This window comes from Daldinia loculata (genome assembly GCF_022478755.1).
Source record: "Daldinia loculata strain CBS 113971 unplaced genomic scaffold F4817scaffold_18, whole genome shotgun sequence".
Classification (NCBI taxonomy): Eukaryota; Fungi; Ascomycota; class Sordariomycetes; order Xylariales; family Hypoxylaceae; genus Daldinia; species Daldinia loculata.
Window position 1 is genome coordinate 449,430 of NW_026054872.1, and position 25,245 is coordinate 474,674.

The 25,245-nt window shown below is 43.9% G+C and overlaps 11 protein-coding genes and 1 non-coding gene across 12 annotated transcripts; 6 read left to right on the top strand and 6 right to left on the bottom strand.

Moving 5' to 3' along the window:
- Positions 1-540: 540 nt before the first annotated feature.
- On the bottom strand, positions 541-1,974 carry F4817DRAFT_364511 (putative amidoligase enzyme-domain-containing protein; the record flags this gene model as incomplete). Its single annotated transcript, XM_049306760.1, has 1 exon — positions 541-1,974. One exon carries the CDS (start codon positions 1,972-1,974, stop codon positions 541-543), a length of 1,434 nt encoding a protein of 477 aa, XP_049160099.1.
- Positions 1,975-5,260: 3,286 nt separating this feature from the next.
- Positions 5,261-7,069, top strand: F4817DRAFT_72243 (uncharacterized protein). The gene is made up of 2 exons (XM_049307815.1): positions 5,261-5,473; positions 5,543-7,069. Exon 2 carries the CDS (start codon positions 5,561-5,563, stop codon positions 6,962-6,964), a length of 1,404 nt encoding a protein of 467 aa, XP_049160100.1. The 5' UTR covers positions 5,261-5,473; positions 5,543-5,560; the 3' UTR covers positions 6,965-7,069.
- A 32-nt stretch (positions 7,070-7,101) lies between these two features.
- Positions 7,102-7,510, top strand: F4817DRAFT_72230 (uncharacterized protein). Its single transcript, XM_049307814.1, has one exon. The coding sequence runs from the start codon at positions 7,239-7,241 to the stop codon at positions 7,443-7,445; it is 207 nt and encodes a 68-aa protein (XP_049160101.1). The 5' UTR covers positions 7,102-7,238; the 3' UTR covers positions 7,446-7,510.
- A 1,288-nt stretch (positions 7,511-8,798) lies between these two features.
- F4817DRAFT_314983 (uncharacterized protein) lies at positions 8,799-9,659 on the bottom strand (the record flags this gene model as incomplete). Its single annotated transcript, XM_049300474.1, has 3 exons — positions 8,799-8,991; positions 9,060-9,342; positions 9,425-9,659. The coding sequence occupies 3 exons, from the start codon at positions 9,657-9,659 to the stop codon at positions 8,799-8,801; spliced, it is 711 nt and encodes a 236-aa protein (XP_049160102.1).
- A 1,142-nt stretch (positions 9,660-10,801) lies between these two features.
- On the bottom strand, positions 10,802-10,900 carry F4817DRAFT_t75. The gene has a single exon. It is a non-coding gene; the product is annotated as a tRNA-Thr (tRNA).
- Positions 10,901-11,506: 606 nt separating this feature from the next.
- On the bottom strand, positions 11,507-13,571 carry F4817DRAFT_72285 (transcription initiation factor TFIID-like protein). The gene is made up of 2 exons (XM_049307816.1): positions 12,288-13,571; positions 11,507-12,212 (listed from the first exon to the last, which is right to left on the bottom strand). Exons 1-2 carry the CDS (start codon positions 12,930-12,932, stop codon positions 11,850-11,852), a joined length of 1,008 nt encoding a protein of 335 aa, XP_049160103.1. The 5' UTR covers positions 12,933-13,571; the 3' UTR covers positions 11,507-11,849.
- On the top strand, positions 13,553-15,212 carry F4817DRAFT_334777 (GTP cyclohydrolase I). The gene is made up of 4 exons (XM_049302940.1): positions 13,553-14,040; positions 14,093-14,397; positions 14,448-14,629; positions 14,690-15,212. Exons 1-4 carry the CDS (start codon positions 13,713-13,715, stop codon positions 14,820-14,822), a joined length of 948 nt encoding a protein of 315 aa, XP_049160104.1. The 5' UTR covers positions 13,553-13,712; the 3' UTR covers positions 14,823-15,212.
- A 28-nt stretch (positions 15,213-15,240) lies between these two features.
- Positions 15,241-15,696, top strand: F4817DRAFT_334778 (uncharacterized protein). Its single transcript, XM_049302941.1, has one exon. It carries the CDS (start codon positions 15,265-15,267, stop codon positions 15,475-15,477), a length of 213 nt encoding a protein of 70 aa, XP_049160105.1. The 5' UTR covers positions 15,241-15,264; the 3' UTR covers positions 15,478-15,696.
- Positions 15,697-16,048: 352 nt separating this feature from the next.
- Positions 16,049-17,177, top strand: F4817DRAFT_334779 (NAD(P)-binding protein). The gene is made up of 2 exons (XM_049302942.1): positions 16,049-16,178; positions 16,249-17,177. Exons 1-2 carry the CDS (start codon positions 16,146-16,148, stop codon positions 17,101-17,103), a joined length of 888 nt encoding a protein of 295 aa, XP_049160106.1. The 5' UTR covers positions 16,049-16,145; the 3' UTR covers positions 17,104-17,177.
- Positions 17,178-18,223: 1,046 nt separating this feature from the next.
- F4817DRAFT_364514 (cytochrome P450) lies at positions 18,224-20,156 on the bottom strand (the record flags this gene model as incomplete). Its single annotated transcript, XM_049306761.1, has 3 exons — positions 18,224-18,776; positions 18,854-19,730; positions 19,794-20,156. 3 exons carry the CDS (start codon positions 20,154-20,156, stop codon positions 18,463-18,465), a joined length of 1,554 nt encoding a protein of 517 aa, XP_049160107.1. The 3' UTR covers positions 18,224-18,462.
- Positions 20,157-20,263: 107 nt separating this feature from the next.
- F4817DRAFT_334783 (SET domain-containing protein) lies at positions 20,264-22,385 on the bottom strand. Its single transcript, XM_049302943.1, has 4 exons — positions 21,309-22,385; positions 21,091-21,217; positions 20,517-21,041; positions 20,264-20,466 (listed from the first exon to the last, which is right to left on the bottom strand). Exons 1-3 carry the CDS (start codon positions 22,033-22,035, stop codon positions 20,606-20,608), a joined length of 1,290 nt encoding a protein of 429 aa, XP_049160108.1. The 5' UTR covers positions 22,036-22,385; the 3' UTR covers positions 20,264-20,466; positions 20,517-20,605.
- A 959-nt stretch (positions 22,386-23,344) lies between these two features.
- On the top strand, positions 23,345-25,094 carry F4817DRAFT_334785 (Metallo-dependent phosphatase). Its single transcript, XM_049302944.1, has 2 exons — positions 23,345-23,811; positions 23,874-25,094. Exons 1-2 carry the CDS (start codon positions 23,649-23,651, stop codon positions 24,953-24,955), a joined length of 1,245 nt encoding a protein of 414 aa, XP_049160109.1. The 5' UTR covers positions 23,345-23,648; the 3' UTR covers positions 24,956-25,094.
- Positions 25,095-25,245: the final 151 nt, after the last annotated feature.

Consider the following 25,245-nt stretch of genomic DNA (forward strand, 5'->3'; position numbering starts at 1 on the left):
TTTTCCTTGGGCATTGCCGGGCGCTGAGGGTGATTCCATCTCCGTTATAAGAAGGCGTGTTCGACGGTTTTTCCCCTGATTAAAGTCGGCTACCTGGCGCCGGCGCTAACCAGGTAGAGTAATGCTATAGGCAGGTAGGGGCTGGGGATAGGAAGTGGAGGATCTCTCATGTCATGCGAAACTCTAGCTCTGTCTCTTTAAGAGGTACTCTAGACGTCTAAAGCGCCATAGATGCGCCTTGCTGTAGTTACCTAGCTATAGCAAAACCAATAGACGTTAACGTTCTCATCATCATCATCAGCCAAGGCAAAACTATCTCTTTATCCTACCTCATATCAAGTCTTTGAATCTAGGATAACTGTAATGCAAAGACTTTGTAAACAATGCGTCCCTATTAGAGTCAATTCCATCTTCAAACAAGGTACATCCCCGTCATAAACCACACATCCTATCCTTAAATTTCAATCAATCATTCATTAAAGGTCCTGAGAACTAAGACAATCTCATTCTATCTCACCTGGGAGACGGTCATATGGACTGTTATGGGCGTGGTTCGTGCCCACGACTCAACCAATATTCTCTTCTCATAGCATCAGTCATCGTCCCTGATAAAACTGCCTGTACGACTTTAGCTTCGGGGTAGAGACCTACCTCTTTAAGGAGATCGTAAACGTCGTACCAAGAGGGATGTTCCCCTGCCGTTTCACAGTCAAGAATTATTTTGAAGAAATCTTCATGGCTAGCACTTGCAGCAAACTGGCAAAGACCTACCGCAATTCTTGCGTGGGTAACAACTTCAACTGGGTCGACTGTGCTAGCAGCCTGGCGGAACTCAATTGTTCTTTTATGTTCCCTCTCGAGCTGTAGAAAGCTGTACGCTCCTCTCCTCTGTCCGATATTCATTAGTCTTGCAATGGACCTTCTATCCGCTGATCTTAGTATTTCGGCAACGGCGGTCATCATCGGAATCGGCTTGTAAGTTCGGGGGTCCTGAATCTCCTCGAGGGTTGGCCCGTGATAACCCAAGACCCGTTCTACCGAATCTCGATTGATATTAAAGGTACTCACGGTTGGTCGGGGAGGGAATCGATGCTTTGTAAGGACTTGATTTTCTTGTGGAGGCTCAGCACGACCTACCCAACTTTGGAAAAAGTTCTGTGCGAGCTTCATGAAACCAGCATACGCTGATTGCTCCCTGACCTCCGTTAGTTCGTCTGCCCCGACCTCGGTTGGTTCGTCTGCCCTGACCTCTGTTGGTTCGTCTGGAGGAGTAGGCTGAGCTTGGATAGGGGGATTCTTGATCCCGACGGAAACATTAGAATAAAGGCGTAGGCTCGGACACCATATATTATCGCGCCTGTGTTCAGGGTGAGACTGAGCTAATATCAGATCTGCTGCATAGAGAAAAGCGGCAATCCGTCTAAGTGAATTTACAGAGAGCCATTCGTTTCCTTTACCTACGTGCACATGGAAGCCAGCTTCAGGAGCGGTGAATATCCAAAAGTTTGTCTGGAGGAACTCACACATTCTACGGACTTCCTCGAAGCCCTCGTCTGTAGCCCAGAGAGCTGGCGAAACAACTTCAGCACCGACCCATCCGAAATCCGGGCCGGTTTTATCTCTCAGCGCTTTAGGCAGCCTTTTTAGTGTAGGATCAAACGAAACATCCCAGCGGCGAAAGGGGTAGAGATGATGCCACTCCTGATCTCCGTAGTCCGGTACCCCTCCTCCCGACGGAGCGACTGTTGCTGCGGATGATGGGAATGCCTCGTCTATCATAAGAGCTAGAGCACTCACTATGTCACTTTCTCTCGCCCAGTTCCCCCTAACCACCAGGGGACCCCCAGTCTTTGACTCGGATCCCGGGGGCGCGGGTACCGTGCCGGTGAAACTCTCAGCGCGCCATGCTAAAAAGAATTCCATTTCTATACCGAAGCTTAGCTTCTCCTTTTTATTCGGTATTCCGGATGCCATTTTTCTATCTTATACAAGTCGTTCGATTGGTTCAACGTAACAATGGTTGTGTTAAGAGTCTTTCGCCTGTTGTCTTTGACGTTTTTGACACCATTATGCTAATCTCTTTTACTGCTATATTAAGTGGCGGCCTAACTTTATATATTTCACTCGAACACCTAGGTACCTAACATTATCATTGTTTCTATACGTAAGCATAGAAATAGAACAGAACGGAAACATAATACTATTTAAAAATAATCGCTGTGTTCAAACTAAACATTTGATTCGGTAAATCTACAAACTGTTAACCCGTTGTAATTCATTTCTTGAACACTGAGACCTGGAATATTTGGTCCTTGATCCATTGTACTTGAAGTAGCAGCATCAGCCCGCTCTACTGTGGTATTTCAACCGTACATTCAAAGCTACGTAGGGTACTCTGAATTTTACTAGATAAATACTGTGGCGCGTGATTTCTTCAAAATGATAGTATTACCACTAGTGCTATAGTATAGGTTGTACTTACCTACTAAATAGCCGGAAGCAATATAATCCCCAAGATAGTTTATTTAGTATATAGGGAAATTACGATTAAAATGTATTGTGTCCTGGGAGAATAGGAATAGATGAGGAATGATATTTATATTAAACCTAAACACAACAACTTAAACGGCCCAGACCGATTTATCATACCTCGTACCTGCTAGTAGTCGATATCCATTGCTCCCATTTACTCAAGGTTCCCCCTAACCACGTTCAAATAGCTTTAGGGGCTTTTCCACCTTGAGGAAAGGGTGGTGGAGGTGGAGGTAAGTGTTGTTTACCCCATGCTAGGCAATCGTCTCCGTGGGATTCGCGCCTCTCGGTTGTCAAATTTGGACACATTGGAGTTCTTGCGGAAGAGTTATCGCAAACGGTCTGCCAGACGTACTTTAACATTATAAGTTAGCGCTCATCCCCGAACCTACCCAGGTATAAGATAGGTATGCCCGAAGCCAGGGAACAGGAAAAGAAATCCATTACGTACAATAGGACGGTTGCCCAATGGACCTCTGCCACAGGTCATGCAATAGAACCACCAAGCTAATGCGTGACACATGGCTGGATAATATTCTCGAGAATGTGAATGATAGACTGTTAGAACTACGTTAAGTCGACTATCAAGGGGAAGTTTGATGGTTGGATATCTTTTTAGGTTTTCTGAGTGAATAAATGGGTGTTAAATATGGGGGAAGGAGATACATTTTAAGAGGACCCGGAAGGAGGGAATCATCAAACTTTGAACTAGACATCAAATTAAAGCACTCACATATAATGAATCACAATAATGCTGTTTGGTAGTGACATGGGTGTACAAGCTTGCCCGGATGCTGATTTTGTAGGTAATAGGTGACACATCAAAGAGAAAGTGTCCGATAATTGAATCTTTCATAGGTATTGCGTGGAACTGGGCCACAGGTGTAATAATAAAGTGACCAAGTGACGTAGGACGTAACATTACAGGCTATAAAGCTTACCAGGTTCACACAATGACTGAGGTGATTGGTATAGGCTTGTGTGTTGCCCTCATTATAAGCGACTTCTTTTTTGTGTCACTTCAAGCACTTTTAGTTTTTGCCCTCTTAATTAATACCGAGATAGCTTCGCTTACAGCCTAGGAAAACTCACAAATAAGAAGTAGTCAAGTGTTAGTTTCAAAACTTTACCACCTACACTTAGGTACTGTCAGGATTCTAGATGAGACATCTAGAACAAAGGAACTGTTCAGTATGTATAGACGAAGGATCTTCATAGATAGTTTAGAGTTCCTTGCGGAACAACGAAGTTGTTTCCATACTGTTTCGTTCCACCTCGTGATAGGTACTATGAGAGTAGTCACTTAATGAATTGCGTTCTAAAGCTATACGACAATATATTTAAGTTGTTTTCATAATCTAAATGATAGCGATTGTATACTTTAATCTATATTCTCGTGAGCACAGATGTATTTTGATATCTTTTGGTGTAGTCTCTGAAATAATGTTTCTTATTAGAATCGTCTTTTAACTTGTACTAAAAAGATGTAACTAGGTAATTTACAGAACACCAGAACTAGATATACTTTTGATTTTACTTGTAACTTAAAGATGCTACTACTGTTGGTAAGATGCGCCTAAAGTTTGGTGTAGATATGTTAGTTGTGAATAAGTATTAACTCGTTATAAAATCTACCACCGGATCTTTGGATTACTATGACGCTTCGTATAAATTACATTTAACTATATTGGTAGTTTGATCTTAGCCGTGTTCTTTTTCTTTCTATAAAAACTGTGAAACTTTACGGTTATTGACCATGGAATAGAATTAGTAATCCCAACCTTTTCGTTTAGGTGAGAGGGTTGACGATGTAGCTCATACTCTAAACACCCTTACACGTAAGAGAGACAGCGCTTTTCATGGCGTAAGAGGTGGCTACTAAAGTGCTTAACTAGATACATTATGAGAACAGGGGACCTCTACGATGCCAGAGTGTGCTGTAGGTTCAATACAGGAGATACTTGACTTAGGTACCTAGGTAGGAGGTAGGTATGAATATCTGGGTTGGAAATTGAAGAAATTAACTTCGTCTACCCAAATAATTAAGACTTAATTGGAAAGTGCGTGCCCAAGACATGTGTTCATACTGCACAATTAACAACCGGACCATCAACTGAGAGACGTCTAAAATCAGGTACCTCGGTACCTAAAGTAAGCGCCTATAAGCTACAGGGGGCCAGCGCGCTAAGGTGCTAAAACATGACATCTGCGCCTGCCACGTTGGTGAAGCCCCACTATCAGGCCGTTGTACCGCCCATCCATTCTTATCTTCCTCCACGATTGCCCCGCATCAATGTAGATACAATACCTTTGGGGATGTAACTTACCAACTTCATGTTTGAACTTTACATGTGCATGTTTCGATGCGAAAATAAAAGTTACCTAGGTACCTACGTCTTAGGGTTTCGGGGAAATTATTGCGTTACAAGACTCGTTTACTTACCTTATGTAACTTTCTTGACGTCGTACGCCTTTCGTCCTCAGCTCTTCCTTTAAACCTTCAAACCCAATCACCCTCAAGTCACCCTCAATCACTTTAGACACCCCAACAGCCCTAGGATCTACCTTAAGAGGTACCTTACACTTCAGCGACAAGACTTCAGTGACAAGGGAATAACTCGACGGAAATACAGAACATTGTGTCTTTTTTATTATTTCTGTTTAAATTACCGGAGCTTGTTTTCAATTTTAAATCGGGTTTCCTTGACTTCATCCTCGACATTTTCACAAACCCTACCTCCTACCTAAGATAGGTACATAACGTACCTTACTTTAGGTAGCGTCACAGCAGCTACTGCACAGCTTAACGCTTGTACCACCACCCACTAGGACTTATTCTTATCCACGTGCGCAATTAAAGCCGTGTGAGAATTGACATATTGTTGCGACTTCGCAACCAACTCATGTTCTCGACGGATATCATTCATCTTATCTTACCTAGGTACCTAACCTAGTACTTTACTTTGCCTCGTTACATACAAGTCAAGAACAGGAGAATAACCGAGGACAGTTATTTCCCGAACTCAAAATGGCAGGCGCAAATGAGGTCGAAGATGGAATTGAGGACAATTATGTGGACAATCATGTCGATGGTAAGAAATGTGAATCAGGTTTCGATTCTCAGCCCGACCACCCGCACGACATTGAAATGACAGATTCACCCATGATGTCGACGCCTGCACATAGCAGTATTCTCCCCCCGTCCCTAGCCGGCTCAGGGCCTCATACCCGTCCAGTGACACGATCTATGACCAAATCCCACCTCGCCGATTTAGTTGATGCTATCCCGTATACTACTACTTCACTCAAAGAGAGGCTTCAGAACTCGTCCAAGAAACGCATATCGAATCTGAATGTGTCTAAGCTTGAAGACTCGAGAGATGTTAGCTCTATTATGGATGACCAGATTGGCGACTCCGACGAAGTTAATGATGATGTGGCTGGAGTGGTGAGAAATCAGGCCCAGCCTCTTGAATCGTTGCCGCTAGAGAAAACATCCACATCACACCCTTTAACTGGCCAGCTCCGAATACTAACTCGTCGGTCTGCTCGCCTCAATAATGGAAGTATTGTGATACCAGAGGCCGCAAATCCAATCGTCGAACCTCAAGGTAAAGGGCGAAAGCGAAAGTCAGCCAAACGGCTTAAAACTAACCATGCTGCTGTTGGCGGACGCGTTCGACGCTCTCCACGCTTTTTGAAGCCGCTCACCAACTTTTCTAAGTATTCTGACCTTCCGAACGAACTCAAAATGATGATATGGGAGGCTGCCATAGAACCACGTCTAGTATATATCATGAACCGATATTCACTATCACATACCTCCGAAGCTCAATTTGAGGTTCAGAACGAGCAACCTACCTGGTTTAATGCATGCCGCCTGTCGCGATGGGTCGCGCGGCTCCATTACCTGAAGCTCTTTGCCATGTATATTCCAGCCGCAGGTTCTTTCAACACTAGAACAATCCAGGCTGTTTCTGCTGACGACATTTTAATATTTGAGCCCTGTCATGGTGGTTGCCGTGGATGCTATTGTGCTCGACACCAGTACGATCTACGTGACCGTTCTATGGTGCGATGCTTAGCCATACAAGCAGAATCGCCCAACTTACCTCCTACAACAGAGCCATGCTGGCAAACGATTACACGATCGTGGCATAATGTCGAGACGCTTTATTTAATGAGAATCGCTGTGAAGGGTATGGATAAGAGGAATAAGGCAATGATTCGGGTCAAGAAAAACGACCACGAAGCCGCTCTCCTGAAGCGTTTCGATGAGTGGAAGAAGGCTCCTGGTATCGACACTAGATTGACAAGGCTAGAGTTTGTCGTTATAGTAGAGAAGGAATCATCAACCTCTAATCCGCAGGACCGTTACAAGTCTATCGAAGACCGATTGACTGGCCAACCGGAAGACATAATCCTCGGTTAACCCTGCCTCTTTGAATCCATCCTCGTTACGGACTATTCATTTAGAGAATCTTCTTCTTTTCATAGGCATCATCTTCTGGATCTAGATGGCTATCAGGAAATGAAATTTATTTCGCCTTCCGATCGAAGACAGCAGAGACTGAGTGGATTTAAAAATGGGTAGCTCATATCTCATTACGCAACTCTACTACAACATATCGCAAGTCCCGCATGATTTCACAACTTGATCTCACGATATTTCCGTACTATCTTCCCCCAACACCATCGCATCAGGTATGTCATCAGGTATGTTGAATCTATTCCCGTCGCCACCTATCCGCTTTTGCTTGTTTTTGGCGCTCATATTCTTTATAACAAAGGTATCAGTTACTACAATAGTTCGGCCCCTTTCACTGGATATAGAACGATACATTATTCTAGCACTTGTTCATTACATGCTTTCTGATATCGCGATCGGCCATATTATTAACCGCCTAACATAACCGTCGTTTACCCCTGATCTTGATACTATCACCGGCCCCAACGACATTATACCCTACCATCAACTTGTTTAACGCAATGCGCAATGCTTTCTTGGCGGCGATAACTTATTCCAATCAAACTTAAATATTCTCACCTACCGCAACTAGCATCAGCACACAATCGGATCATCCGCTCGTATACATTGGGCTTATTATACACAAGTGAAAGTCCCGTGTTTAAAATTCGACTACCCCTAGTACCTACCCTACCCAATCGTACCAACCACCTGATCCTCTCCCTTCTCCGTCGACTGCCGATATTTTCCAACCTCCCCAAAAGCATACGAAGATCTATGACCATCATCAATACACCGACGAGGCTTTTAGCAAGATACGATAAAAGTATTCTATGATCCGAGGAACAGATCTGGGATTTCTTTTCTAGAATGTTGAAGCAGCCTGCCACCGAGAAGCACAATCCGGCTAGCACGTATCTTAGCAAACCTACCTTTCGATAACCTCGAGAAAATTCATCTACAGACATTCTGGGTGATCTACGGCACGGGCACGAATATGCATATTCGCTCATCTAATATAGCAAGTGTCGGCGAAGAAAGGGTGACCGGTAAAGCACTGGGATGTCCTTCATTCAATGGGGTCTCGGCGTCAGAACTATATTTTCGCCGTCGACTAGACGCCCTTACATATTTACATAGTCCCATCTTGTAAATATCACCACTAGCTAGAGCAGCATCAAACTTACTACGCTACTCAATTTCCAATTTAGTCCTAAATTATTCCTTGTAAATCAATGATCCAAATAATAAATGAAACATGATACTAACAAATAGGACCATTCATGATATTCCACACTGCATACTTGGTACCTAGCTCTAGACGAAGTCTTGCTTAACAAGACCAGTAGTGTATTAGAGTCGCACGCGTTCTGTGTGACGATATCTTAGGGACGGACATAGGTATATGTAGGTACCTAGCTGCATGATTCAGGAGTGACCCCTTTGATGACTAAGCTCTCACTACCTATGATGCGTACTATTACACATATTCTTTCTTACTTGTATTATCACTCACTTTAACCAAGTATCTTCATGATAGGTATCCATAATCTACTGAAGCATCTTGTAGACTTGGCCCATATTTTCGGTCTAAAGATTCATTTTTCTATTACGAACATTCTTTCTTCGCTACAAGTACTTCGTTAGAGTTGGTGAATATTTTGAACTTGTTCAATTGCTATTCATTGCTTCAATCTATTTTCTCAATATGCTTGTTGCAGAAGGATCTGCTCTGGATCCCATCTCTTCTAAGTTATTCCGGTAATCAAATAGCTCTTTATGAAGTTTCATTACGCCACTAGTTTTCTAGGTCGACCTTTCCATCGTAGTCATTGCTCTGCTGTCCAGCCTTCGAGTCCAATTCAGGAAAGTGGGACATTAACTCCCGAGGGTCAACGGAGACCCTTGATGTTTCCCTAGATTGCTTAGCAGCCTCCCTCTGCCTGTCGACTTCAACACAGTCGCGGATGAATAGGACAAAGTGTATTAAGCTGGCGGAAAGTATTGGTTAACCTGAAAAACGCATCGATGACAAGATCGGTGGCTCGCTGGAACTTACGATAGTAATGTGGCAAGGCAGCTGGCGGAGATGGACATCTTGATCCAGAAGTATCCACTGCTAACATATCCGGGGATGGGCTTATCCTGTTTGGCATTGTAGGCAAAGTCCTCTATACGCCAATTGTAGGAGACGACCGTGGCGTAGGTAAGAATCCCCGATAACGCCATACCGCAGAGCCCAAGGACGAGTTCGAAACCGAGAGAAATGGTAGGGCGGATGCCGGACTTCCTCTTCTGGGCACACATGACGATGTATTCTGCCATGTCGTATAAGATTGCTGCTAAAGCCTATGTAGTAAGGTAACTTCTTAGTATGTCGTGGTAGTCAATGGTGACTTGAGTCTTCTTGTTGGTTAGGCCTACCAGTGGTGTCCCGAGGACTTGTTCCCGTTGAAAGTCCAGAAGCTGATATTCCGAAAAGGGGTAGTGCAATGGCCGTGAATGCAATGCGTAGTACGAGTTTTGCAGTATTCCAGGACGACTGGTTCGGTGATGGTAATGTCCCTGGCTCTTCGTCCACCGGAGGATGATGGAAATCTGATTTGGCGAGTTCGCTATACATTTCGGAGTCTGGTCTAGTATAAATAGATGATGACATTTTGATAGCTGAATTATTTAAACGAGTGAATGATTGATAGATAGACTGGATAATAAGTAACTAGGTAGCTATATGTCCCTTTTAGATAACCTTTGGGTAGGTACCTAGGTAGATACACCTCAAAGGTCTTTATATCATCTACTACTATCCTTTCTAACCTAACATTACCTACTTTGCTGGTATCCATACGTCCGTAAGTAGCTAAATACGAGTTTCTCAGTGTTGAGATCTGCGGCTCGTGCTATAAAAGGACGTGAAGGTTTGTAACAGGTCTTCTCAAGATTCAAATTTTCTGCGATTTGAACGGGCTCTTTTTCGATGCGGCTGTACGCGGTTGGTAGGTAGATACCAGGGTTCTGTTACCCAGGAGCGTCTATCTGTACCTCGCTCGTTCTACTCTATTCTCATCCCGTTCGAACGAGTGTAAGTCAGCTCTTCGTATGAAAAGTCCCGTAAATTACCACCACTATAAGGATCTTACCGACTTGATATATATATCTAGAGGGATGGACGTATGTCGTTTAACTAACTAGTGATCTGCTCGGAATTTCTTTATAAGATATCCACCAACCCGTATTTCTTCGTAGGGTTAACCGATCTAGCTCGCGCCACCTGATGATAGTTAAACATCAACCACATCAGAATTACAATTGAAAATTCGCGTATGCTAGATGATGCAAATACAAACTAAAGTACCTGGTTTTACGTGACTTGTTGATTGCTTCAAATCCGAGCAATTATTTTACATCGTGATAATAGAGGCAACAAATATGCCACAATTCAAACTACATATTAGATAGAGGTTGATCATGGTCGCTTACTTTGAAAATGCCAATCAATGCTGTTTTTATAGTGGTTGCCTAAATTCCGTCATTTGACATGACCTTTTCGTAGCAGGTAGAGAGATAGACACGGATTGCTTTGCCGCTGGTGCAATGTTTGAAGTTACCTAAAGGATGAAGACATCCGGGGCAATTAATTGGTGTTGTTTGAACAACATTAACTTCCATGATAAGCACCTAAAGTAGGTGGCAGGTAGGTAAAAAAAAAGAAACAACCAAAAAACAATTTGAAGAACATCTTCAAGAGAAAGATTGAAACATAAAAGATAAAAATGAAAGAGAAAATTGCAAAAGATAATGTGCCCCCACACCGGATTGAACGATGGACCTCAGCATGGACTTGTAGAATATCTTCAGAAGAATTACAAGTGCTGCGCTCTACCACTGAGCTATAAGGGCTGGTGTACTGTACAAAAAAGTTTTCCAAATAGCTTTATAATTTAGAGTACGTAGTGGGGGCACTACAGAGCTAACTATATCACGTGAAAGCCAATTCATTAAATCGGGTACGCTGTCGCTGTCGACAGTAAGAAAATATTTTTGTCAAGAATGACGTAAGTGCAATAGTTTAGTTACTTTTGGAAGACTACAAAATTGATTGCTTAAAAGCATCCAGCCTTGCGATGCTTCAGGTAATTATGCGCCTGATGAATCCAAGATAGGTACTTAAGCATGATGATAATTTATATATCAGACTAGAAGTCTACAAATTAACGCAATTAAGCTATTATTAAAATCTCATATTTCTACCTACCTAGGTAGATCAGGGACTTAGGTGTAGTATAATATTGGAGGTCCTGTGAAGGGATGTACTTTTGCCATCGAATACCGAATGGTATCTAAGGCATTTGAGTATCAAACTTGCTTGTATCAGCTATAAGAAGACCAGGTCTTTGCTCAGACTATTTTAGAGCAATAGTTAAGTATACATTTCAGGATAGTTAGTCCTGAATATGCTGTGGTTTGGTCATCTAGTTGTCTGTGATTGTTTGACCTATTTCTCTTCCTATCTAATCCCGCATATGGTCCATCGAATTAGTTGGAATTGGATGAGGAATCGGATGAGCCCGTATCGCCGATCCGACTAGGCATTTCAGGTCTAGTGTTGTGAGGTCATGCCGCGTTGGACATTAAGCAGTATACGCTCTCTATCAGTACACGGTAAAAGACCTAAACAGATAGAGGATATTGTTAAGCATGGCACTTAGTATCATCATGTTATGTGGATTATCAACAATACCTTTGTCAAATAGGTAGGCCTATGAGTAAGATATACTCAATATTCAAAGTATTGAGCTTCGGCGCCTTCCGAAGTCGAAGTGGAGATGATTCCCACAACAGAACATTATTATTTGAATATTCGACGGCCACCTGCCCTTACCGCGAATCTTTCAGCTCCGTTTTGCGTTTGCTGGTTCCAAACCATCAAGCTCCCTAAAGAGCCACCGTTTTCAGTACCGGCCTTGCGGCGTCTATATGCTTCGCGAAGATGCTCGGGCCGTAAGGGGGCTTGCCGGCGGTGTTTTGATAACTCGTTCGCAGGCTTAAGATCGTCGTCAGATAAGTCGGTTTGCTTCTCGCCTAATTGTATCCATTCTTGTTGAACCTCACGCGCGGACTCGACGATATCTCCAAGATACATTTTACAGACTACCTGCATCATCTGATGAACATTGGTAGGGCATGACTGCGATGTGACGCTATTGATATGCTATATAAGGATGGGGACGGTTAGTTATACCATAATCAACTGGGGCAACCATTAGCATAGGGTATGACGACTTGCCCTCTTTACGTCTGAGGTCTTAAGAGTTTGGCGATGCCAGACCTCGTACCGGTCGAACTGCAGAGCATCCATTTGCGTCTTGAGAAGCGCATTTAGCTCCTTCTCTTCTTCGAGCTGCTCCTTAGTTCGAGCAGCAGACATGCTAGCCATATTCTCGGGTATCTCGAACTCCTCTTCTTTCCTGGAGTCTGGGTCGACGTCCTTCCCAGCATGATTACCGCTCGCATTACTAAGGATAGTAGGTGCGCGACCTCCTACAACGCTTGGAGACCCGTCTCGCATGGCTTCAGCGGCCGCTTCGCTTGCGCGCTCCGCTTTTGACTTTCTACCGCGTTTTTTCTTTGCGGGCGCGCCGCTAACTTGACTGCCACTAACGAGGCTCATGGTATCGACACTTGGAGATCGTCGGTAGGACGGAGAGAAGGCTCGTATTTGAGATTCGTCGGGCGGAAAGGATGTCTGTCGAAGAGGATGGGCTGAGCCTACGGAGGCTACGGACATGACAGATGCTTTGCGACGTTTGAGGGAGGGCGGTTGAGATGAGAGATCAGCAGTTGTGGAGCCACGCTTCTTCGATGGCAACTGCGCGCTAGAAGAGTATGGCGGAGAACCCGCAGGCGAGTAGGCGCGAGGAGGGGATGCCATATTGTCTTGTTTAGGTAGAGAGCCTAGTTTAGTGAAGTCCACTCGAAGTCTCCAGAGGGCGCGACGGATCTTCGCTTCCGAACTCTTAGGCAGGTAACGTAGTCAGGTTGAATGCGAAAGGAGCGAATGTTTTAGTTGAACAGCTTGATTGGGAATGCTGCGTAAAACGATGGATGGCTAATAGAAAACAATCAGAGAGTTGTTGTTGCTAAGGAACTTTTGATGAGTGATGCATGCTGAATGACGGAGGAGCTTGAGCCGTACAAACTCAAGCCACATGGGGCATGCAATCAGAGGCAAGCAGCAAGGGGCAGGCAATCGAAGAAGGTACAAACATCATTGTGGGTACCTAGGTACCTACCTAGGTACTACATTGTACCACCTACATAAGCCGAAGCTAACCCCATGAACATGACTTACCCTTACATACATACCTCTAAGACGATAACGCGATAACGGACAATTGAAGAGTCAATTTTCGATACTTGCAAATCCAGTCTACCTTAATAAAGTTCGCATTAGAGTGGGATTCAAAAGATTCCATCTCAGCTGCCATAAGCACCAAGGACTTCGCCTCCGCACATCATACATGTGCTTAACCTGATTGAGCTGATTGGAACTTACAGTCAGATTTTCCCGCTCCGTAAGCATCCTACATAACTTTCCTTACACTAAACCCAGAGACAGCCCCTCTTATAACGTCCTTGCGCCAGTTTAACGCCTCGGCCAGAGAAAGGCAGAATGGTATAGTTCGCTGACCCAAAGCTCAACGATTTAGAAATGGCAACCATAGATCCTTCTACCAGCTCCGTCACGGGAGTCTCCGATGTTGACGACTCCGTTCATGGCAGCGAAATACAAGACCACGACCAAAGTCGAGACGATAGGAGGGCCAACAAGAAGAAGAGGAGAAGAAGAGCGAAAGATGGAGGCATATCAGAGATGAATGGACCTTCAAAGTCGTTAAAGAGGAGGAACAGCATCAGCAAAGCAGCGCGGGATCCCATGGATGAGCCTCGTGGGAAGAAGCACAAGAAGGCTAAGACCGAGGGTATGGAAACCAGGTCGCCCAGTCCGGTTATTGACTTTGATGGCCTAAGCCGGCCAAGTACGTATTTGAGCAGCTTCAACGATCAACTTCCACCACTTACATAATTCAGGTCGGGGGACCCGAGAACGACTTGAGGAGAGTTCCGAGCAAGCAGCCGAGAGATTGGAGAAAATGCGAGGAGCCATTCGGACAATTCTAGAGTGCGTTGGCGAAGACCCAGACAGAGAGGGCGTTCTCGATACTCCGAAACGATATGCGAAAGCGATGCTTTTCTTCACAAAGGGATATCAGCAGAACGTCAGGGACATTGTGAACAATGCTATCTTCCACGAGAACCATAATGAGATGGTTATCGTGAAAGACATAGAAATATTCAGTCTCTGCGAACACCACTTGGTGCCCTTTACTGGGAAGGTCAGTTATCCCAATTCGCTATTTTACTTCATATTCTGATTTTCTATTAGATGCATATCGGATACATTCCGAACAAGAATGTTATCGGCATTTCTAAGCTACCGCGTATTGCCGAAATGTTCAGCCGCCGACTGCAAGTCCAGGAGAGATTAACGAGAGAAGTTGCCAATGCTATCATGGAGGTTCTGAAACCTCAGGGTGTGGCAGTTGTGATGGAGTCAAGCCATCTCTGGTACGCACCATTCCACTGCCTCCTATTCTCATTTCAAGCACTGACCACTATTATTTCTAGCATGGTCATGCGGGGTGTTGAAAAGACGACTACCAGCACAATCACTAGTTGCGTGCTCGGCTGTTTCGAAAGAAAAGAAAAGACTAGAAACGAGTTCCTAAGTCTTGTTGGGCTGAATAGGACATACAGATAGATTACAGGATAGAATTAGGTACCTACAGGCAGGTATGCATGTGCATTCGAGGCGTTTTGGGTTTGGAGCGTGGGATTTCAACATCAAGCTCATCCATGAACACGGTATGGGAAATGCATCTTAGAGCTCAATAGGCTCAACGCCTTTAAGGAAGGTACTGTGAGGCGTTCAGGGCTATGAAAACACTCTTCAACATTATCTTTGTGTATTATCAACTACACCATATATGCATTCATTGAGGCATTTAAATGCTAATAACCATAGGATCGAGATTAGTACTTCTATGTTCCATTTGTGATAATATGAGGTTTATACCAAAGTCTCAATATCATAGCAGATTAGGTATTTACTAGTAGGAGAAGAAAATGTTATTAGATAGAGCCTTCGTAAGCTCCTAAAGTCAAAAAGTTGACAATGTTGGCAATATATATACCTGTTAGTGATGGTTAATGTAATGCTTCCATTTCTACTCCACTATATTGTATTAGTGAATTGTGAAATGACTTCTATAATGATCTCATCCCATACCCTGTCTTACTCCGAATACTCGGTGATCTATCCAGTTCGGCCGAAAAGCTACAGGATCAAGCTCCTAATATATCAGATTCCTTGTGAACAGGGATACCACCGTATCGATAAAATATCACCTCTCTAGCCCTCTTGGTCGGAACCTTTGTCATACACTAGAATTTCTATATCCTCGCTTCTATTCGGCTATACATACGATATTAAATCAAGCACGTCAACACCGTTTACGTGATAAATACGTAGGTAGCTCGCTCTTTACCGCGGAATTGTTTCCGGTCGATACTCCATTAGAGCAGGCTACGTAGCGGTTAGAGTAGTGCTCAATTTATAAGCGCGGAGATAGGACCCTCGCCAAAAGCCGCAATGTTACCTTCATCTTGTCAACCGAACGAGCTAAGATCACACTTGGAATCTCTATTGTTAATCAAGTAACAAGTATGATTACGAGAAGTATCTACTGCCCTTCCACACTTACGTAACAACGGCTACCCTTAGAATCACGTATGGCTAGCTTTGATACCGTAATATCTTGCCCGCTACACCTATAGAGAGCCTGTGGGATGTGCGCATCGGCTTCGGACTGTATCGAATACCGATGTGATGGTAATGTATGATGCTCGTTGCGTCTTACGTGTCATACACCCTAAGCGATGTGGACCTGTAGCTATATATACCCCTCAATACTATATCAAATATATTCAGTATCTTAGGTAGTAATTTACACATACCCAATTCCAAGATATTCATACCTTAGTTGGGAGATAGATATCACTAAAACCGAATTTGTTCGACAAGATGAGTAGCATTACCAAAGTTGCAATCGCAGGGGTAAGAATTCACCCGAATGTCCCATCTGGCATGAGAGAGAACCAGTAGCTGATAATTTAATATAACACAGGCTACCGGCAACGTAGGCCCAGCAGTACTAAAACAGCTCCTCGAAGACGGTTTTGAAGTCACCGTACTTGCCCGCAAAGGAGCCACGAAAAAATTCCCGTCCTCAGTGACTGTTGCTGAAATCGATTATGAGTCTCCCGAGTCACTTGAGAAGGCGCTCAGTGGCCAAGACGCGGTTGTGTCAACCGTTGGCTTCGAGGGGTTGCCATACCAAATCCCTCTAATTCGAGCCGCAGTTAAAGTCGGCGTCAAGCGCTTTATCCCCTCGGAATATGGTGGAGATGCGGAGAACGAGAAGGCTCTTAGCTTACCTCCATTCCAAGCGAAGAAGGCTGTCACCGAAGTCCTGAAGAAGGAGGCAGCGGCTGGTTCTATAACATACACGCTGATATCCACCGGGCCTTTCTTGGATATGGGGCTCCAGTACGGCTTTCTCATCGACCCCAAGGGCAAGAACATTACACTTTGGAACGGCGGCGACAGGCCTTTTAGCATCACCACTGTCGCATCTACCGCCAAGGCCGTGTCGGAGGTGCTTAAGCACCCTGAGGAGACCAAGAACCGCAATGTTTATGTGCACAATGTACAAATTTCCTTGAAGAAGCTCCTCGAGCAAGCTAAGAAAGCAGTTGGATCGGACGGATGGAAGTCAGAAGTCAAGTCTACCGACGAGCACCTCAAGCAAGCCTACGCAGAGCTCGAGAAGGGTAATCACGATAGAATGGCTTTTATAGCTGCGGCGATATGGGGAGAAGGATACGGTAGCCACTTCGAGAAAGTAGATAACGATCTGCTCGGCGTGAAAGAATTCAGCGACGTAGAGCTCCAGGACTTCATAAAGGGCTTTGCAAATTAGGGTCATGTACAGTTTATCGACCTAGATACCTATGACTAATTCTTTATTCTCAAATAATATATTCCATGGTGAAGCTCTTCGTCTTAGCATATAAACATACATATTCAGCCGTAGGCAAGCACGTGGCATAGATAGGGGTTAATAAAGAGCCACCCTAGGTAGGATCATACTAGGTAAATGAAGTCTTAAAAACAAATCCGTATCCTCAGTGGCACTTGGAATAAACATTATAAATTATGTACGATCAGTTATGCACAGGTTTCAAAATCTACGTAAGTGTATGCAACTAGTTATATATTTTGTTAAAGTTATAAATTCGAACAATCGTACATAGACTAGGTAAATCGCCTCGTATAGATGATTAGCTAAATAACGTACCTAGGGTAGGTACCACAGTGATCCTATCCCATAGGATTGGATCTGTGACAGTAGCCTTGATCCTCATGAATCCCATGAGTAAGGGGTACCTGGATCTAGCTTTCTATAGTATGCATACTGCAGTTCCCGGGTCTAGTGACTACTCTGTCCGGGTAAGGAGGTGAACAGGTCGGAGTTGTGCTAGTGTGCACGACCCTAGGCGGGTCATAGGCGCAACCACAGCCTGCGTATTTGTAAACGTTCCTATAGCACATGATGGAAAGTTCTAGGAAGTAAAATAAAAATATGAAGTATTGCTGGCTTTAGTTGAAGATAGTTATTAGTTTCGACAGTGATCGATGTAGGTGGATACTATGGTATAACCTTTCCATCATAGAGAGTAGTTAGTCTCATTTATAGAAGATATCCAGAAAACAATCGTGGACAATGTGATTATGAACTACTTAGACTTTTAAAGAGTCTTTATAACTCCTGAAAGAGATTGGATCCTTAACAATGCGGTATATACCTACATATCGGAAACTCTTATCAGGATTCTGGATGAAACATTTGGAACAAAGAATATTCTCGGTGTATAACTCCAAACGTCCATGATCAGGTTTGGAGTTCCTTGCGGAACTATGAAGTTGTTCCCATGCTTCTTGCTTTACCTCGTAATAAACGGCGCCTGGGCGGTGAATCATACGAAAGCATGTAGGGACTTCAGACTTAGGATAAGGATATACTCCAACAAATTCAAGTGCTATATTTTATATGCAAGGTATCCAAGGCCTTTATTGGGAAGGGGCCAAAGCAGTTCTTACGGTGATTGAGAATATTTTTCGTTTTCACATATCTATCACTACATCAAGCACACTTCCGGTATCTAACCTGGCCTCGGGATCTATCTCGCACTGTCGTATACCTAAAGGAGAACTGAAGCGCGATTTTGAAGCAAAGTCAATTTAGTGATATATTGATGGTTGTTCCTAGACTGTCTCTTTATTCAGATGTATCCAATGCTGCCCTGAGCTTTTCTTCATCCCTAGGCACACATAGTACACGATATGGCTTGGGAACCATGATTAAATCTTTTGGATTAACCATATCGATGCTAGGATCGCATTGTATATCACCTGAGGCCACAAAGCGAAAGCTACTCAATAGCCTCATAAAGATGATATACACCTCGCGGGTAGCAAGGATATGCGCTGCGCACATACGGTATCCTAGGCCGAATGTAAATAAAGGGGCTTCGGGTTTCTCTAACCATCGTTCAGGCACAAAACTGTCGGGGTCAGACCATAGTTCGGGATCTATAGCCACATATTGTGTAAGTTGAAGTAGCTAAATAATGAAGTTATGGGATCTGGAGTGGTGGTGGTTCTCTTACCATGATTACAGGCCCATGCATTCATGTACACAGTGCTCCCAGATGGTATTACGATGCCATTGTATTCAACATCTCTGATGGATGCTCTTGGGAGCGCTAGAGGGATGACAGAGAAGTATCGAAGAGCTTCTTTTACCAGTGCTAGTACATAAGCACATTTTTGATCGTCGGCAGCATCACACAATGGCTCATTAGACCCCTGGAACTGCTGAATCTCGGTATAGGCCTTATCTTGGATCTCCGGATGTAGCGCGAAGTAAGCAATCGACCATTGCACAGTAGTTGACACAGTCTCGAAACCTCCTCCCAGCACAGACAAGCTGAAAGCAACTAATTCGGTGTCACTGAGCTGAACCTCCTTATACTTAATTACGCTCGCCTGGATGCATGGTTTGTTAGTGCCTTTTGATACTTTCTCCGCAAGATCCTTGTTCAGTATAGAAAGGTACCGGTCTCGGCGCTGGCGCAATTGTCGAGCATTGGCAGAATTCTGGTTTAAGGGGTTAAGGCGTAGCAAAGGAATGTGATCTTGAGTATTGCCGACAGTGGATCTGGTCTTGTTGAGTCCCTCTTCGACGGATACTATCTCTTTAAATAATTCATCTTCAATAGAAGTAATCCGAACGCCCCAGTTGATTGTCGTCATCAGCGAGAGGCTCACTCGTTGAACCAAGGGAAGTGGATCAACCGCAAGCTTCCCGGCTTTTCCATAGTTGAGGAGATCTCGAATGAACGTCTTTGTCTCTAGATCAAGGTACGGGACATATGTCTTGATAGCGGGACGGTTCAAGGCTACCGCCGCGGCCTTCTTCTTTCGCTTTAAGCTATCATCGTAGGGCGATGTGCCAATTGTGAAGCCAGCAGTACTGGAAGCTACCTATAGGGGCAGAACGCATCAACGAAAGCTGCACACGGAAGCTTGATTGCGTGTACAACATACCTTATGAAATGTATAACTTATCGGCCGAGAACTTAAAGCTTGAGAATTAGATATGAACAATTCCTTCGCCGTAGCAGCACTATTAACAACAACGACGCTAGTATTTCCTAGTTGGACCTGATAGACATCGCCATACTCTTTGGCCCATTCCTGATACTTTAATGCCGCATTAGACCATATGTCGATTAAATTCCCAAAAATCGGGAGACCTCTCGGGCCTTTTAATCCAGAGATTCGCGACTGACTGCGTAGGATTTCATTTCCAACAACGTAAAGCAGTACTGCGAGAAGACTCCCAATGGCAAGGGAGCTCAACGTATGCTCGACCAATGCCTTTTGGGAAAGGATGATGAGCGATTCCATGGTAGCATGGATAGTGATACTTGAAAATGGTGAGAATTTACATTAAAGCTGTTACGAGGAAATATTACATACGATCTCTGTTCTCCACTCACTCGGCACATTGTAACGTAGATCCTTACAACCCCGGATCCCAAAAGCATCAACCCCTCCCAAATCCCAACATGCATTGCAACTTGCCACGTGCGTAGGTGGTTTTCTTTCAGGACTTATAGCCGGGATTGCCGACGGCTACTACCGGACGACTTCACGTCCACCGCCTTATTCAAATAGGAGCTATTTGTTAGGTAATCATTACCTCCTATGCAGTTTTCTGTTATTATAGTTAAACCAATATTCTATTATAACATTTGGATGTCTGACCTATAACAGGTAGGTCTTTATGCCTCGTTCTCCACTGGTGTTGAATATTGATGAAGTAAAAATGACTGCGAGATTTAACTGGCAATTATTTAATTGGCCCTCAAGCGGAACTTCCATTTAGGATACTCCGTTGGATTCGCAATGAGTTCTTGCATGTTCTTGATAAAAGGACGATCGGGTCCTACAAACAGTAGGCCATTTTCGATGCACAGAGCAGCATATTTGATTGCCATTTTAGCATCACCAATCCCAATATATTCGATTGCCGCTCGATAATAGGCTTCATTTAACCGGCCTAAGATCCCCTCTTGTTCGTATAGCGATACTAAAAGTTCCGCCTTTTTGGAAGATCCTTTTGATGATGCCGAGTGGTCATCCAACTCTTTCCATAGAGCATGTATTTGAGAAACTCTACGATCCGATTCAGCTATCGCCGTCGCATTGGCACTGCACCTCTGACATGAACACCGGAAACCCCATTCTTTTTGTAACTTCTCTTGCCTCGTAGAGTGCGATTGAAGAGGGCTAAATCTTTTTAGTAAGTAGATCTCTTCTATCATGGCTTCTAACTCACTCATAATAGGCTATCGTGAGCTCCTCACCCTCCATAACATCTCGCACAGCTAATACTTTATGATGAAAATCTCTGTGATCGAAATAGTAGGCGCACGTGGGCCGACAGTCATGATTGAGTCGCGATACTGCCAGTTCATATATTAGTTGCTGATGAAGAGATCATGGACCCACAGAGCCAGAAACATGATGCCTAGGTAGGTAGTTGTATAAACAAACCTTCAGTGAATAGAGAATAAAACGGGTTGATCCCATCGTGGTAACCCGTTCGGAATGAATTTGTTTGGAGAATTTTATAAAGTTTATCGCCATAGTCACTTGTACTGCTATGCGTCGACAACTTGAGTAAACTTTCTCTGTGTTGAGAAGGGAGATTTTCAACAGCGCGAACAAGGAGTTCTGATACAGCCTTCTTTCCTAGAGTATTGATTGCTTTTTCGTTTACCATTATAGCGGGTGTTCGTGCCATTATGAGCTCTCCTGCTCGTATCGCCCTTGTTGCTACCAGTCCGATATCTTTACCTGGTATTTCCACTTCGCGGTAGGGGATGGCCAACTTTGATTTTGAATCAATTTCCGCGTGCTCCTCCGTGATGAAAGCCGGCCGTGTTGAAATAGTTGAAATACTCTTTGAGGTAGTGATCACCGAGACACCTTCACCCCGGTTGAACACTTCGTTAGTGAAGACGCAGAACTTATCAGCTCTAGCGCCGCGACAAAGACCGCCCGATTTCCAGGCCTTTAGTGGCGATGATGGTTCACCTAGCAGGCTGCCATGCCCGGCAGGAAAACCCTCAGAAGATATACATATCTCAGTGTCAAATATGAATAGTGGATTAGGTACCGCGCATGTCTGCGACTCGAGACGGGGCTGCACTATATTAGCAAGAGCAGTCGTGAATTGAAAGAGAAGCAAAAATTGGCGCATAGTCTTCTGGAACGACATAACTCAGGTTTAACTATATCTCATGTAAGTGAGAATGAATTATCCAAATTTTGAGGAATTAAGTTGAAGATATCTTTCCTGAGACTCCTTGGCGGAGCCAAGCCTCCGAGTCTAAGGGGATTCCGGGTCGAAAACATAAGGCCATCGAAAATGGAGACTCCACAACGGCTACTATGGGCACTGCTATATAGGTCGACAGGTACCCTGTAAGAGATAGAAAGTATCCACCTGTAAAAACCCGGTATTTTGAAATACCATGTTGTTACCTTCGCTTACCGGATAGAAAAGTCATGTGTTTAAATTGAGACAAATGAAAATCTTTCGTAGTAATAGTAAATATATCATGCCAGGTTTTATAACTCATACTGTCACATATGAAGTCAAGATACATCTAGGACATTCAAGATGCACGGACCACTTTATATCCACCGAGACTATCCCCTATCTTTTGTTCCCCCTTTAAACCCCTTTACGTTGAAGCTGGCTTTTAAATAAAAGGTCTTCAATTGAGCTGTGGAACATCCGCTACAAGTGACAGAATCTAGAAAATCTGCGAACGTATGGACGCGATCAAGATTTGGATATTAGGTTATTGCTTACATGAATAAAATCATTAACCCTTCGTAAAAAGGGGTATACGTACCTAAGGTAGTCTCATAATACCTACCTAAATGACAAATACTGGATGTGCTTTGAAAGCGATAAAACAGCCATGTGATGAGTCGAAGTCGAGTATAAATACACACAGTATTGAGATAGTAGACGACATGCGGGTATAGTGGATTGGTTTTGGAAAACAATGAATAGGTACCTAGTATAGACATTGTCTGCTATGATCAAGGCACGGGACTATGACTTGTTACCAACGTAAAATGTAAAATTCTTAAATAAAGGTTTCTTTATGGTCAATGATAAATTAGCATAGTTTAATTTAGTAATAACTGCACGCAGATTCAAATGCTTAGAACAAAATCAATCCTTTAATCGAGGAATCTTGTTTTACTCCAGTGCCGTTTGAACTCTTTAGCTTATCTATCAATCAGGCTTCTACCTGGTTTCATCGTTTTCTCGAGTTAATCTTGATCTGCTTACCATATAGAGAATATATTATTTGTTAGACATACTATATCAAATTTGGTCTATTAAAAGCCATCTGTCTTGCTAGTATGCTACGATGTAGTATTGATGCGACCGGGGTCAAATAGGTTACATGTAGGTACAGATGGCGCTTGTACTAAGTCGAGTCCCATGAGCCAATTACAGATTCTGTCTGCGACACACTGCGGGGTTTGACATCCGACTCGTTGAAGTTTATCTATCGGGAAAGAGAAAAGGGCAGGCAATAATAACTGAGACACTCAATCGGGTGGGGAGTCCGATCATTCCTTTAAGTTTACGACACACACTTTAAAAACGTGAATCAGATAGTGACTACGCGCTGCAACCCTATTTCTCATACCTAGTCCCTTACCTAGTCCCCTACCTTGTCAGTGTTCACAGCATGAGCCAAGTACATATTGGCCATACCCCCTCGACGGGCGAGCCATCATCTCATCCACTGTCTAATCTCTGGAAGTAAGTATGCTAATAACGACTTGTCGCTTTGGTTCACTATGTTTTTCACGGCCTTGGTTATGTTGACGTGTATAGCGTCGATAGATGCGAAGCCTCTAGCTAAGATATCTGTTAATAGCACAGGTTCCTTGGGACCTCTCACTTTTAAAAGCGACGGGACGTTCCAGATATCCATATTTGAAGATTTACATTTTGGCGAAAGTATGACCCCGTCTAAAATGACCTAATTGCCTATGGAATAAAAGCTAAACTATTCGAATTAGACGCCTGGGACCAATGGGGACCCCAACAGGATATCAACTCTGTCAAGGTCATCAACAAGATCCTTGAAGCAGAGTCGCCTGGACTTGTTGTTTTGAATGGCGACCTGATTACTGGCGAAAACGGATTTCTGGAGAACAGTACGGTTTATGTCGACCAGATCGTGGGCCCTCTTGTAGATCGAGGTCTTACCTGGGCGTCAACGTACGGCAATCATGACTATGACTATAACATATCCGGCAGTACCATTCTCTCCCGCGAAAAGCGGTGGAGCAATAGTCGGACGACACAGATGGTTTTCGATGAAGAAGCGGGGACGTCAAATTACTATCTCCCAGTTTATGACAGCGATTGCAGCGATGAAAATAGCGCCCCCGAGCTGATACTTTGGTTTTTTGACAGCAGGGGAGGGTTCCGATATCAGCAGAAGGACGGGTCTGGAAACCGGGTTGGCCAGCCAGATTGGGTCGACTTCAGCGTCGTGAACTGGTTTCTCCAGACGAATAATAAACTTGTTAAGAAGTACAGCAAGACTATCCCGTCGTTGGCGTTTGTCCATATCCCAACTTACGCATCGTACGTCCTGCAGAAAGAAGGTATCAATCCGCATGCCGAGCCAGGGATAAACGACGACTATCCGCTGGCTCCCCAGGCCCAAGGATGGTGTGCAGACGGTCGGAACGATGGTACTTGCGACTACGGCGGCCAAGATATTCCGTTTATGCAGGCCATCTCGGCTGTTCCAGGGTTAATGGCTGTCTTCTCAGGGCATGATCATGGAAATACGTGGTGTTATAAATGGGATAGCCTACTCCCTAACATGACGGTTTCGCCTCGCAATGACGTTAACTTGTGTTTCAGTCAGCATTCAGGGTACGGTGGTTACGGTAACTGGGAAAGGGGGGCTCGCCAGGTTCTCGCAACGAAGTCGAAACTAGCAAAATTTGAGGTTGATACATGGATCCGTCTCGAGTCTGGAAATGTTGTGGGTAGCATCTCGTTGAATTCTACGTATGGAGAGGATTTATATCCGGCGACTAATAATTCGAAGACCTACTGTCCTACTTGTGATTACGGCTCGTAGGAGGAGTAGGGATAAATTTATCGTAATGATAATGTGATAATACGGGTATAGAATAACTACTATAATTAACATAAATGTATAATCTTTTAGAAAATATCTATATTATGGTATGATATCTGAATTACAACTAGTTGCCTAATGTAATTCAAACAAAGACATAGGGGTGTCTGTCCACAATGTCAGTTAATTGGAGCTTGTGCGAGCATCATCTGCATTTGGTATAGCCTATATAGCCAAGATTGAATCATTACCTATGCTGAGGGGAGCGTGCATAGGATATGATTTAACTT

Bases quoted from the DNA above. Each gene is read 5' to 3' on its own strand.
- F4817DRAFT_72243 (XM_049307815.1), top strand. From the start codon at position 5,561: ATGGCAGGCGCAAATGAGGTCGAAGATGGAATTGAGGACAATTATGTG.
- F4817DRAFT_72230 (XM_049307814.1), top strand. From the start codon at position 7,239: ATGTCATCAGGTATGTTGAATCTATTCCCGTCGCCACCTATCCGCTTT.
- F4817DRAFT_72285 (XM_049307816.1), bottom strand. From the start codon at position 12,932: ATGGCATCCCCTCCTCGCGCCTACTCGCCTGCGGGTTCTCCGCCATAC. The intron at 12,213-12,287 runs GCAAGTCGTCAT...ATCCTTATATAG, and splicing joins AGACCTCAGACGTAAAGAGG to CATATCAATAGCGTCACATC.
- F4817DRAFT_334777 (XM_049302940.1), top strand. From the start codon at position 13,713: ATGGCAACCATAGATCCTTCTACCAGCTCCGTCACGGGAGTCTCCGAT. The intron at 14,041-14,092 runs GTACGTATTTGA...TACATAATTCAG, and splicing joins TGATGGCCTAAGCCGGCCAA to GTCGGGGGACCCGAGAACGA. The intron at 14,398-14,447 runs GTCAGTTATCCC...ATTTTCTATTAG, and splicing joins TGGTGCCCTTTACTGGGAAG to ATGCATATCGGATACATTCC.
- F4817DRAFT_334778 (XM_049302941.1), top strand. From the start codon at position 15,265: ATGGTTAATGTAATGCTTCCATTTCTACTCCACTATATTGTATTAGTG.
- F4817DRAFT_334779 (XM_049302942.1), top strand. From the start codon at position 16,146: ATGAGTAGCATTACCAAAGTTGCAATCGCAGGG. The intron at 16,179-16,248 runs GTAAGAATTCAC...AATATAACACAG, and splicing joins CCAAAGTTGCAATCGCAGGG to GCTACCGGCAACGTAGGCCC.
- F4817DRAFT_334783 (XM_049302943.1), bottom strand. From the start codon at position 22,035: ATGTCGTTCCAGAAGACTATGCGCCAATTTTTGCTTCTCTTTCAATTC. The intron at 21,218-21,308 runs GTTTGTTTATAC...ATGAACTGGCAG, and splicing joins TTATTCTCTATTCACTGAAG to TATCGCGACTCAATCATGAC. The intron at 21,042-21,090 runs GTGAGTTAGAAG...AAAAAGATTTAG, and splicing joins CTCACGATAGCCTATTATGA to CCCTCTTCAATCGCACTCTA.
- F4817DRAFT_334785 (XM_049302944.1), top strand. From the start codon at position 23,649: ATGTTTTTCACGGCCTTGGTTATGTTGACGTGTATAGCGTCGATAGAT. The intron at 23,812-23,873 runs GTATGACCCCGT...TATTCGAATTAG, and splicing joins AGATTTACATTTTGGCGAAA to ACGCCTGGGACCAATGGGGA.